General features: G+C 30.1%; 1 protein-coding gene and 2 long non-coding RNA genes across 3 annotated transcripts; 1 reads left to right on the forward strand and 2 right to left on the reverse strand.

Moving 5' to 3' along the window:
* Positions 1-85: 85 nt before the first annotated feature.
* Positions 86-6,473, reverse strand: LOC103859911 (1-deoxy-D-xylulose-5-phosphate synthase, chloroplastic). The gene is given in 11 exon segments (XM_009137506.3): positions 86-353; positions 443-727; positions 799-1,080; positions 1,178-1,485; positions 1,569-1,842; positions 1,929-1,976; positions 1,978-2,204; positions 2,289-2,439; positions 2,518-2,682; positions 2,807-2,932; positions 4,787-6,473. Coding segments are annotated over 11 exon segments (2,154 nt in total). The 5' UTR covers positions 4,928-6,473; the 3' UTR covers positions 86-206.
* Positions 6,474-6,925: 452 nt separating this feature from the next.
* On the reverse strand, positions 6,926-8,292 carry LOC117132895. Its single transcript, XR_004456624.1, has 2 exons — positions 8,087-8,292; positions 6,926-8,036 (listed from the first exon to the last, which is right to left on the reverse strand). It is a non-coding gene; the product is annotated as an uncharacterized LOC117132895 (long non-coding RNA).
* Positions 8,293-8,569: 277 nt separating this feature from the next.
* Positions 8,570-13,365, forward strand: LOC117132893. Its single transcript, XR_004456622.1, has 2 exons — positions 8,570-8,795; positions 8,856-13,365. It is a non-coding gene; the product is annotated as an uncharacterized LOC117132893 (long non-coding RNA).
* Positions 13,366-13,837: the final 472 nt, after the last annotated feature.

The following is a 13,837-nucleotide window of genomic DNA, read 5'->3' on the forward strand; positions in this document are numbered from 1 at the left end:
CGCAGATTCAGTTACAAATGCCCCTACCTATTACGTTTTGTTCAAACCCTAAAGGTAACTACTACTGTCGTTGCTCTTACGTGGGTATCAAAAAGGAAAAAAGCCTATGAAAATTAGAAAACATACTGAGAAATTTTTAACAACAAAACTTTATACAATATGTTAGATAATTGGTGGGAAACTTTGCCCTTCTGTTGGATACCCGATTACTTCCAATACAAGGTTTCTCTGGGTGTCCCAATTAAGTTAAGTACGGTGGCTGCAATATGAGAAGCCGTGAGGCCAGCTTCAGCCAGTTGGTCTAGTGGTGATCCATGCTCGATATACCGGTCAGGTAGTACCATTGGTCTCCACTATTGTGACACAGAAATAATTTGAATTAGATAATACACTAGAAACCAAAGAGATATAAATGAAACAAAATGTGCAAAATGTAATGTACCTTGAGCTTTCCGTCAAGAAGACCATCTAGTGCTAGAAACTGTACCACATGTGATCCAAACCCTCCAATTGAACCTTCTTCAACAGTGATCAGAACCTCATGAGATTTAGCTAACTTTCGAATAAGAGCAATATCTAATGGCTTGCAAAATCTTGCATCTGCTACAGTTATCTTTAATCCTCGTTTATCGAGTACAGAAGAAGCCTCTAAACAGTTTTGAACAGCTGATCCGTAGCCTAATAGAGCTACCCTCTCACCATCCCTTAGTATCCTACCTTTTCCAACCTGAAACCATTTAAAAAGAATAATGATTATGAATGTTTTAAACTCGTAATATTTTTTTCTGTAGAACATACCTCAAGAGGGACACCTTTGTTTCCAGGAGGAAGTGAAACGCCAACACCGTTTCCTCTAGGATATCGAAAGCAAGAAGGACGGTCATCTATAGCTGCAGCGGTTGCAACCATGTTAAAAAGCTCTGCTTCATCAGATGGAGCCATCACTATCATGTTTGGAAGACATGCCATAAACGTCACATCAAATGCACCACAATGCGTTGGACCATCTGCTCCCACAAGTCCTGCTCTATCCATTGCAAATCTCACAGGCAGTTTTTGTAGATCAACATCATGTACAACCTACACAAAACCAGCATAGAGAACAAAACCATTTTAAGTTCTAAGAAAATATATTTCTTAAAATGAAAAAAATACCAAAAAAAAAGAGTAAGGTTACTTGGTCATAAGCTCGTTGCATGAAAGACGAGTAGATTGCACAAAATGGCTTAAGACCTTCACATGCAAGACCAGCAGCGAAAGTAACTGCATGTTGTTCTGCTATACCGACATCGAAACAACGTGTAGAGAATCGGCGTTGGAAGAGATTCAACCCAGTCCCACCTCCCATGGCTGCATGAATGGCAACAACATCTTTATCTTCCTCTGCTTCTGCAATCAAGGCCTCCGCAAAATAGGTGGTGTAAGACTTAGTTTCAGCAATGTTTTTGAACTCTTTACCAGTTGCTGGATCAAATTTCACAACTCCTGAAACAAGATGACAAAAGATGGATTAGTCTAATAATTATTTTTCAAGAAGAAAAATATGTTATTTATTAAATTATTTTTACCGTGATACTTGTCATCTGCTCTCTCTGCATAAGGATATCCATGACCTTTCTCAGTCACAACATGAATAAGAACTGGTCCTGAGGTTCGAGTGCTCTTTACTTCTTTAAGAATTGAAACCAAATCATCTAGGTTGTGTCCATCAACTGGACCAATATAATAGAAACCAAGTTCTTCAAATAGAGTTGAACCAGCCCCACTAATCATTCCACGAGCATACTCATCTACCTTCGAAGCTAGCCGGTGCATTGATCCTCCAATTTTCTTTGTCATCCCCTGTAAACAACATATCAAACTTTTCATTTCAACAAAATTTTAATAATTTTGTTTTTTCTTTACACATGTCAGACAACAATACTTACCTTTGCAGCTTCTCTAAGTTCTCTAAGAGGACGTTTAGACTGCAACTTAATTACTAAGAGCCCTGCTCAAAGCTCCAACAGGTGGTGTTGGTCCATCCAAGTTAGCAGTAGGCAAAGAGACTTGCTTGTTGTCATTGAGAATCACAATCATGTCAGACTCCAAATAGCCAGCATTGTTCATTGCTTCATAAGCTTGTCCAGCTGTCATTGCACCATCGCCTATAACTGCAACCACGTTGTTGTCCCTACCCTTCAAGTCCCTTCCCACAGCCATCCCTAATTCACAGTCATGCCATAGTCTAAGTAGCCAGAAAGTGATCATATTCCCTCATACTGAATCGCAAAACCAAAAAACCTTACCCAATCCTGCAGATATTGTGGTTGAACTATGTCCAGTGCCAAAGGAATCATGTTCACTCTCTCCTCGCTGGGTGAAACCGGATAAGCCATTGGTTTGTCTCAGTGTCTTCATCTTACCTCTTCTCCCCGTTAGAATCTTGTGAGGATAAGACTGTCAAATAGGAATAAAAAAAGTGAGAACTTGTGTAGCTTAAAATGGAATGTAACATCACAAACAAAATAAACCAACCTGATGACCAACATCCCAAAGAATCTTATCTTGAGGAGTATTGAAAATGTAATGAAGAGCCACTGTGAGCTCAACAACACCAAGATTGGAACCTAAATGTCCTCCAGTTTTTGAAACATTGAAGATAACATCTGACCTCAGCTCGTCTGAAAGAGCTTTGAGTTCCTACATCATATCCAGTTCCAAAAAAAAAAGCATAACCATTACACCATTATTCCATATTCATCTTGAAACAAAAGAAGTCTAGAGAGTAATCTGATGGATCAGAGCTTAGGGTTACGAGTTATACCTTGATGGACAAATTTTTCATGTGGATTGGATGATTGATTGTGTCCAACAAAGGAGTTGGTGGTCTAGTAGAATAATAGTCACCCCTCTTTACAAGTGAGCCATTTACTGTTGTACTGATTTTTGACTGACCAAACACAAAAAATGGTTTTTGTCATTTATAACAAATTTCAATAAACATACATATATATAGGATCCCAAACAAACAAGATGCATAGTCCATAACTCCAGTCCACTTAAACATTTCATTTTAAATTTATCCACTGAAAAGGAATATTCTTAAAGATTTCTCAATCTAAACTGAATATTTCTGTTCACAGATTAACAAAATGGATACAAAGCTTATGACCCAAAACTCAAAACAATCTGTGTATTTAAACATTTTTTTTTTTTAACTGGCTTTCATATTGAAATAAAGAAAAAAAATACAGAGATTACAAAGAAGAAACAAAAGAAAAAAAAAAAAAAAAATACAACTTGAAACTAAAAGGAAAACATGACAACACAATCCGAATATATTCAACCCGAGATGGGGATAACAGTGGCTCACAAGTAAGAAGCAAGTAAAATAGGTACGACATACAATGGCAGCTTTTAGATGGTTTGACTACACAGGCAAGTAGCGTTAGCAAACTCCGGGTCTTACATCCTATTCACCAACCAATTGCTGTTAATCCAAAGAGGAGCCGGAGCATCCTGACTTGCTTCCAAACAAGTACTACCACTGACAATTAAGCGCAGGGAAGGTGAGGAGCAACAAACCTGTACGCACGCAACACCAAACGCCGAAAGAACGGGATGAAAAGGAGGCAGCTAGATCAAAGAAACAACGGGACCTGCACTGAAAGGAAAAGAACCAAATCTGCCGCGGTAAATCAAAAGAACCACCACGGCACTGGGATGAGATAGCCCTAATCATGCCGCCACAGAGGTGAAAACCGAGCTCCATGACCACGAACCCGTGAACGCCTCCCATGATACTTCTCTTAGAACAAGAGGGAGTTTCCTTTCTTGGTAAAATGGAACAAATGAGACAGAACAAATGCCCAGGAAATTGAAGAACCAAGCCCCGCAAACCCTGAAACCCGGAATGATCAGAACCGGGATACGAGCTTTCCAAACACCATCGCCATGAACCGAAGAGGACGAAGACAGGAGAAGCTTGACCAGACAGCCGACGCCTGAGTACCAGACACCTCCACGCGCTTAAACCATCCTTTAAGCTACACGCGCCGCCGGGAGAAAACCCTTGGCACCGCCAAGAAACTTCAAAACCGTCGCGCGTCGAGTGAGCATAGCCCACAACGTCCTACTTGGGCATGAACGGGATTAGCTGTCGCCGAGACACCAAGGCAGAAAGCTAAAACTCCGGATCACCACCCCTCACCGACACAGACCAAAAGAACCAGATCTATGCAGATTGAGCCCACTCCAAGATCACGCGCCTCCAGAACCGGTAGGGAAATGTCTCACCAAACAGATCTGAAAATCGAGAGAATCAAAACCCTAGCCACCCTAAAACGCCGACTCCGCTCTTAGTTGCGGCTCCACGAACCTCGCCGTCCAACCAAGTTCACCGGTGAAGACAGATCCGGAGAAACGCCATGGTCGTATCCCAAATCCATCATCAGACAACAAACTCAGTGCTTCAGCATATCGGCAAGGGAGAGGAGACTAAGACACGTAGCAAAGGTAAAATAAGAGAGGGGGGAGGGGGAGCACCGACGCGGCGGCAAGCCGCACACGCCGGTGAAAGCAGATTATCAGTTTTGAGAGATGAGAGAAGCGAGAGGATTTAGGAGAGAGAAGCTCTATTTTTAGCCCCACTCTATTTAAACATTTTTCAGACTGTTGAAATGAACAAACGAAAAATGAACATAGAAACCAGTGTGGTTACTCACTGATAATTTGCAGGATTTTCGTTAAATGCAAGCACATAATATATAATCAGCAAGTGAAAGGAGGAAGAAAACAAACTTACACGAGAAACGGTACTTCTGTGGCATATTGATGGAAGATATGTAGCCAAAGATTTAAAAGAAGATAAGGAAGTAGTTTTGCAGTGATCTGTTGAAGTTTCTCTACTCAAGTAAGAAGGAAATCGAAATACAGAGAGAGCCATGATAAACTATGTTCAAAGACACACGAGAAGAGCAAAAGGTGAAAGCCTATAAGTTTCAATTATTAGAGTTATCACCAAAGTTATCACCAAATTTATAGGAATAGTTATCACCAAATTTTTTTGACCAAAAAAAAAGATATTACTTCTCATGGCAGTAATATATTAATTAATTTTAATTATTGACTAGACAGATCACATGTCACGATGGTGATTAATGGTGGTGGGTGTGGCACAACTGTGGAGAGGGAATGACTTGAATTGAGAGAAGGAAGAGGAATAAAAGACTAGAAAAGCAAACTTCGTATTTGTATTATTTAACTATATATTTTGATTAATGTCTAAAAACAGAAAAATGCTGATATTCAACATTAAAACTGAGATTGTGATTGGTTCACCTTGTCTGTAATCCGTTACTATTGATGTAAACTTGTTTATATTTTAAATCTTATCATTTCCTTTTATTTCAACAAATTTTATCCCTTTCACAGAAGCAAACCTTTCAAAAAAATAAAAATAAAAATCTGTTTATAAAAAATAAATTTGGCTAAAAGGAAAAGTTAAGTAATCTATTATTCTAATAAATTTTCCTTAACAAACATTGTCCCACATATATTTAAAGTAAGGAAATCTGGTTTCGTTCTTAAATAGTATTTACTTTGTTTCATAATAAGTGTTATTTTAATATTTTTTCTAGTTACAAAAAAAATATCACTTTGCAATTCCAATGCAAATTATACTTACTTTCAGATGAAAATTAATTGAAAAAATAATTTTATTTATCTCAAATATTATTGGTTAGTGAAGTATAATTAATAACAATTTACATATATTTCTGCCACTTTTTTCAATATGTGTGAAAAATATCAAAGTGACACTTATTTAGAAACGGAGAGAGTAATAATGAAACCTGATTTTTATTTATTACTAAAATAATTTATCATTCAAAAATGAAAAGGACTAAATCAAATCAATTTTTTTTATCTTTGTCTTCTATCTCTTATATTTTATGTTACAGATCGCTTTTATATTTTTCATATCTCCGAGCAAAGAAATCTCAAAACAAAAAACTGTTTATGAATGAAATTTCATAAATATTTCTTATGTTATGTATTTAATAATTTAAGGAGTTTTTAAACATTTGTTTTTCTTTAATATATTTAGATTTGTTTTGCTTTTACTATATTTAGATAAAGTTTCTTTAGGATTCAATTGGTTTTGTTTCTAAGAATTAAAACGATTTGATTCGAGATTTGTTTTGATCCACTTTGAAAAACAAATATTAAAGTGTCTGAATCCATACATGGAAAGTACTTTCATAGATCCAGTGAATATGAAACACAATAGTAAAACTATGTCTGAATATCTGGATACCTATTATATAATTTGCATATCAAATCATGTAGATAACATATATTTTGTTTTCATAATTGTTTTTGTTATTATATTTATTGTACAATGTATAACGTTTATATATATTTTTTATGTAATGGCTGTTACTAAATTATTATGTTACTTTTTTTTAACGCTGATTTATTATGATCTTACAATTATGATATAGAAAATATTACATAGACGATTCGACAACCGACAATACTACCTGCCTTATGAAGACCTACACCTAACTGCATCACCTGAGCCGTCCTATGAAGATCCACGTCTGACCAGATTTACTTGCACCATGTTGAAGATCTCTTGCAAGCCTTTCCTCAGTCTGCATAATTGTTTAATAAACCGCTTTCTCTGGGATTTGAAACCTGGATTTCTTGTAATCTGCAATAAATTGCATAGTCTGGGATTTGAACCCCAGACCTGGGTGTAAAAACCTTTAAACCTTAACCAATAGGTTACGATGCTTCCACAATTATTATGTTACTTAAATAAATGATATAACCATTATTTAGGAATGATAAATAACATAATCTGTTAATTTTATTGATTTATTATTGATTGGAATTTTTGTAGTATTTAAACCTGTAAAAATAAGTTCTATTTATTTTCGTTGTTTTATAAATTATTTGAATTTTCAAATTATTTAATTTATCTAAATAATTTGAAAGAAAATTGCAAAAAATTATTAAAAAGATGAAATCTAATATTTTATATTGTTTGGACGCATGATTAATTATAGTGTTGATTGGAAACATGGATAGTAGTATAAAAGTATATTGTTTGGAAACATAGATAGTAGTATAAATAAAATAATATTATTGTAGGTTTAAATATAAAGTAGAAAGATAAATTTAATTTAAAAAACTTATAAAATAAAAGTTAAGTCCAAGACAATATTTATGTTTTAATAAGATAGATACACGTAATATATAACTCTCCATGTTTATATGGAGCACTAAGACATTTATGTATAATTTGGTGGAAAGAAGTATAGTTTTACTATAACATTTATGATGACATTAAGATCATTAAATTACTTGTATCACATTAGTCATTAAAATCTCACACGCACTAATTTCTCATCATTGCGCATGTCCTACGAATCACTTAATAATTATTGAAATCACAATAATTTGTTTCCATAAATTTGGATGCATTCACAACCGCTACATTTAAATATAACCCAACCAGATCCTTAGTCAAAATGTAAAATGAAAAAAATTCCTATTGGAACTATACATTAGTTCATTTGTTATTTTTTACCAGCTTTCCTTAAAAAGTTATAGTTTGGTTTTACTTCATGTTAAAATATATATTCCAACTTAAAGAAGAAACAAAAAAAACTTCAATTCTAAAGATAAAGCAAAAATAAAAACTTCAATTCTAAAGATTAAGCAAAAAAAAAAATTCAAGTCTAGATGTTTATATAAAGCTGCATACATAGCATCTTAAGTGCATGTCCTGGATCGAAAGAAGAAGCATGTGCTTCCCACCGCCATATTATTAACTATTTTATCAGCCACATTTTTCATATATATGGCTCTGGTCCAGCGGCATTTCTGTCAGATAAGTACTGCATGGAGGCTGGGTATCAAAGCCTCCTTGATGAATGCATTTTTTGGCCTTTTATTTATTTTTTGCTTGTAGTTTCCAAACGTGTAGGATCGGCTCTGTATGTAAGTATATGCATAATTATTAGAATTGTAAAAATGCCCTTTATCTAGACAAGAATTTACAACTCATGCTGTAATAATATCTAGTTCTGTTTACACGACGTCACATTCACTACATGTTCGAGTGTTACTTATCTAAAATTCTAAATAACCGAAAGTCGTTTTCACTAGATATATATGGATCAAGGTCTTGCGAAAAAAAAACCCTGTCAGCCTGATCCATTATACAAAAAGTCACTCTAATAATCGTGGTAATAGTGTGTTCGTAATCATTGGCTAGTTTGTCCTAACTATATAAGTTAATAAGCATAATAATTTAGATGAAAAAAAATTGTTTGTGTTTTCTAAAAACAATAAACAATAGTAGTATTTGCGTTTTCCTAAACTGTGCAGTTAATAATACAATACTCTCAAATTCTGCATTAGCATTAATGTTTTCAATTTATAATTAATTAAAAACAAATAAATAACATTACCCTTTTATTTGATTTCAAACATATATTTTTTTGAAATTAACATACTTCATCCTTTTTACAAATTTTTATCAATTAAAATTTTTACCAAAAAAAAAATTTAGATGAAAATATAATTATTACATATAATTATTCAAATGATTATTGTAAAAAACTTCTAGTTGGCCATTATAAACATCTAAAAACGTATGAGATTTTTCTTTATATTAAAATAACACTAAAGTATACCGACTGCATGTTTGTTTTCTTTTTGTAACTGGACCTACCGACTGCATGATTCACGTTCTTTCTCGAAATGTAAACTAGAACGGTCAACAAGAAAAAACTAGAAAGGTTTTTTTTTTTTTTGATAAAAAAAAAAAAAAAAAAAAAAAAAAAAAAAAAACTAGAAAGGTCGTTTAAAGCATAACTGTAAGATAAGATGTATGAAAGACATTCTACTTTCACACCTACACAAACACATACGTAACGTAAGTTCGTAACTATAGACACAATATAAGGAGTGCATAACTAAAGTGCGGCGCGATACAATCGTAGTTCATGTATTAAACATGATAAATATGGTTTTCATAAAAAAAGTTGTGAAATAATATTGTTTGATTGATAAAAATATGTTTGCTATTTTATAATTTTTATTTTTTAATCAAATTTTAAAAAAATTGAGTTTTGATATTGAAACGGTCCACTGGCTTTGGCGAATTTGATTAGTTTTGACCTATTTCTTGTTAAATTAAATACTTCATTTTTTTCCGAAAGTAAGATTTTCTAGAGTATACACGTTTATTAAGAATTTAATAAATATTTATAATTTAATTTATTTTTTTACTTTACTATACACTTTACAATAACTTTTCATCAATGAATTTAATCAATTCAAATATTTTCAATTAATGTTTCTCAAAAAATATAAAAAGTACCTTAACAATATAGAAAATCTATCTTTGTGGAACAAAAAAAATCTAAAAAATTTTACTTCCGAGAACGGAGGGAGTATGTTTTAATACAACAAGTAACCGAATAGAGAAGCAAGTCACAGATTGACAGGTCGGTTTTTCTGGTTTTCAAAACACTAGTTAAAATTAAATATAACTAAAATTTTAATTATAAATTAATATATATGATTTTTTAAAAATAATATAAGGACTACTATTTCGTTGGTGAAAATATTTACTTTTGATTAATTTTAATATTTTAATTGATAAAAATTTGTAAAAAGGATGAAGTATGTTAATTTCAAAAAATATATGTTTGAAAACGCAAATACTAATGCTAATGCGGAATTTGAAACTAATGTATGTTTATTTGTTTTTAGTTAATTATAAATTGAAAACACTAATGCTAATGCGGAATTTGAGAATATTGTATTATTAACTGCACAGTTTAGGAAAACGCAAATACTACTATTGTTTATTGTTTTTAGAAAACACAAACAACACAGTTTTATTTTTGATCGGTGACTAAAGACGTTTTTTGAAAATGCGTTTATTTATGTATCCATACAAAGTGATATGGAATAAAAGTGAGTTGCCGTGCGTTATTTAGTATAAGTGTGATTTTGATAAAATAAACGGTGCAAAATAATTTCGATTAGTGAAAAAATAGTTTGTGGTTCTGATAAAAAATAATAATAGCAATGTAAAATATTTTATCTTCATTTTCAAAATCAAAACTGAAAAATGAGTTTTGATATTTAATCTGGTTGAAACCGAGCTGAACTCAAAGAATTTAGACCAGATGAAAATTGTTCTGAATCTGACCCGACGATAAGAAAATGTTGGCCTATACATAATTTAAACTAGATTATGACTCGCGCCGTGGCGCATGATTATGTTTATTTATATTTTAACTCAGTTTCAAATTTAACAAATTATGATTTGAAGGTATTGCTTAACTTTAGTGTAAAATATTTGTGTAAATTGTTATGCTTTTACTTGAGTGAATTGGATAGTTTATGAGCTTTGAACCATAGATTTATTTAAAAGTTATATTTATGTATCTTGTTAGATACTCTATTTTATTTAATATTAATACTACTAATACACAATCTGTAAAAATATTAAAATATAGTTTATAAATAATTAGAAAAAAAATATTGTTAATCGTTAAACTTAATTTTTTAGATTGAAGACCATGAATTTTTAATTAGTTATATGAAAATAATTTGAAATATGTACCATATATAAAGTGTTATGGAGAACTAATTTACTTGAGTGATGTTAGATTTTATAAAAGATGACTTTTATAAACATCTTTCTATCTGTTTTTTTGGAAATATTATTACGTTTCTTTTGACAATAAAACATACAAAATTAATATGCTTAGAAAAAAATTATAACTTTTCTAATAATATTTTAAAATTAAAAAATTCTAGAGTGTTGATTCTAAAAGTAAATAGTTTTCATACGAATTCTTTAATCAGTTTTAAACGGTAACATCTTTGAGTAAGGTGATAAGTTTGAAAAAATAACCATTGGAAATAAATTTACTTTTCACATAGTATTTTACGGGTTTATTGTGATTGGAAAAAAAAGCTACATAACTCCTTATATATATATATATATATATAGTGTAAAGTCTATTGTTGGTCCATCTTATTTCTAAATTTAACTAATTAAACTAATATTATACTCAAATCTGCGGGGAAGCGCGATATAATTTACAATTTATTATATTATTAGAATTAATAGTAATGTAATTAATTTTATTATTAAAATTCAGATTTATTAAAAGTGTTTTGTCAATTATCAAAAGGTTATAACGGTTTAACTAAAATTGACCTCATTAATATTATAAGTTAGAAAAATATAAGAATAATAGCCAATCAAAATTTTTAAAGCTTTAAACTAATCTTTGATTATATAAATTATTATTAAACCATTAAACCATCCTAATTTTTTAATTCAATTAAGATAATAATATATTTATATCAAAAAAGCAGATTTTTAAAATATATATATTTTTAAATTAAAATATCTCTTTACATAAATATTGTATATTAAACTATTACTTTTTTTGTTACATTAATTTAAAACCTTCATCATTATATAGTTTGCATAGCCTATTTTCAAAATTTCATATATTCTACTATTCTTATATTATTATAACAATATTTTCAGTTTCAAATAAAATATGAATCCCAAAATATTATGTATATACTTAGATGCAAAAAGTCATATATATATATATATATATATTTACGATATATAGAGAATATATATACCTAAGATTATGTAAACGAGATATATACTTTCAAGTAAATATATTTACTATTTAAATATATATTATTTTCGAAATTATGGTTAAGATCACGTTACAAAACCTACTTGCAAAGATGTAGGAGAATAACATTCTTTCTAAAATTTTAAAATATTATACTTTTAATTGATTAAATTAATTAATAAATAAGACATATTAAATTTTTAGTGAATTGATCTAAAAACATTTATAAAAAGATAAAATATAAGACTTTAAATTAATAGATTAGATACAGTTTGAACATAAAATGGAACCAAATAACCAATCTGGACGGATTAAAAAGGAAACTTACATGAAAATGTAATAGTAAAGTTACTTAATTAAGTACAAACGACGAAGAAGACCAAACAAATTAATAATTGAATACGGAAGTTGAAGCAAACAGAAAGAAAAGTCTAACAACACAATAAACAATTGTCAAAACGAAAAGTCCAACGTGAGGTTCTTGGAGCATGCATGGATTTGTTTTTGTCATTTTTAACGTGCGCTCACATATAATCAAACCCTCTTAATGATTTTCGACTGAAAGTTTTATTTGTTTATTTTTGTTATAAAACGTTTCCATTTCAAACATAGGACAGCCCACCGCCCACGCAGTCAAACATACGTTCCAATCAGGATAGTCTTAAAATTTTGTAGACAATTTAATAAAACTATATCTTTTAATAAATTTAAGGGCTTATATATATATAATATTCTTTTAAGTTGGGGTTATAGATCAATGTTTTCCAATCTATGCTCATAATAAAGTCCTATTTAAAATAGTAAAAACAATTGTATTCGTCAAATCAAGCATCATGTGAGAAAATGCATATCACACATATTAATAGTTTATAATAGTTTAAATAGTAAAACAGTTCAAACAAAACATAATATATATTTAAATAAATTACAATTAAAAATATTTTTTATAAAATTTATAAATTATTTTTAAGATGAATACATGTGAATGCGAAAAAATTTCGAGACGTTTTTTTATACAAGATTTCCGAAAAAATCTTCTTAGAAAAGACTTCACTAACCACAGAGAAAACTTCACAGAATTATATTCGTAAAAGTGCTTATAGGTTTTTTGTTTGGTAATAAGAGGTGATTGTAATTTTACTAATATTTTAAGTTAGTTTTGCATTTGATTCAATTTGAGATATACTTTTGCATTTAAAATCAAGTTTTGAATCATTTTTAGAAAATTTCAAAAATTAAAATACATAAATATCTATAAATATTACACTAAAACTATGTACTACCATTTTAAAATCAAAAATATGAAAATCGTTAGCGATTAATAAAATACATCTATCTTCCATTAGTATAATTATGTTCACTGTAATACTATATATTTACATAATAAATACTATAATTAAAACAAACACATTATAAAATATAACAATTTAAATAAATGTAACATTTTACATGAGTTTGTAAATGCTTTGCTGTCAAAAATAAAAAATAAAAAATAAATGTAAAAATTATATGAGACATGAATAAAAAGAGAGATAAATAGTATTGTTTTGTTAGTAAAATAAAATGAAGATATGGTATTTATAGAAGAAGATTAAATATAATTTAGAATTAATTATTTGTAACGAATTAACTATTTATAACAAAATTATTTAAAGGCTAAGAAAATAAGAAAATGGATAAACAACACCAAACGTATAGTGGGTGAAATCTACATCTAATTTATATACTTATAAAAAATCACAAAAAATATCTTAAATTGCATACGGATCTCTTGCTAAACTCATTTTAAAAGAGATAAAGCTAATGTGTTTTAAATCTAACTAGAGTTTAACCCGCACATCGTGCGGATATATTTTCATGGGAAATTGCCACAAATACCACATTCATAGTACCACTTTTCATGTTTACACTAACCACTTTTACCCTCACTTTTAATGAAGGGTAAAATACAATTATACCCTTAGGGTTAACTAATCTAGACTTAGGGTTTAGAGTTGAGGGGTAGGGTAGGGTTTTTGGAATGTGAAATTTATGATTCTAATAAATATATAAATACTTAAAAAATATAAAAAAAATTAAAAAAAATAGTTTCAAACATAATTTTCGTTTTTCAAAAAGACATTTGAAAAAAATTAAAAAAAAATTCGAAAAAAAAA

This window comes from Brassica rapa, chromosome A03 (genome assembly GCF_000309985.2).
Source record: "Brassica rapa cultivar Chiifu-401-42 chromosome A03, CAAS_Brap_v3.01, whole genome shotgun sequence".
Classification (NCBI taxonomy): Eukaryota; Viridiplantae; Streptophyta; class Magnoliopsida; order Brassicales; family Brassicaceae; genus Brassica; species Brassica rapa.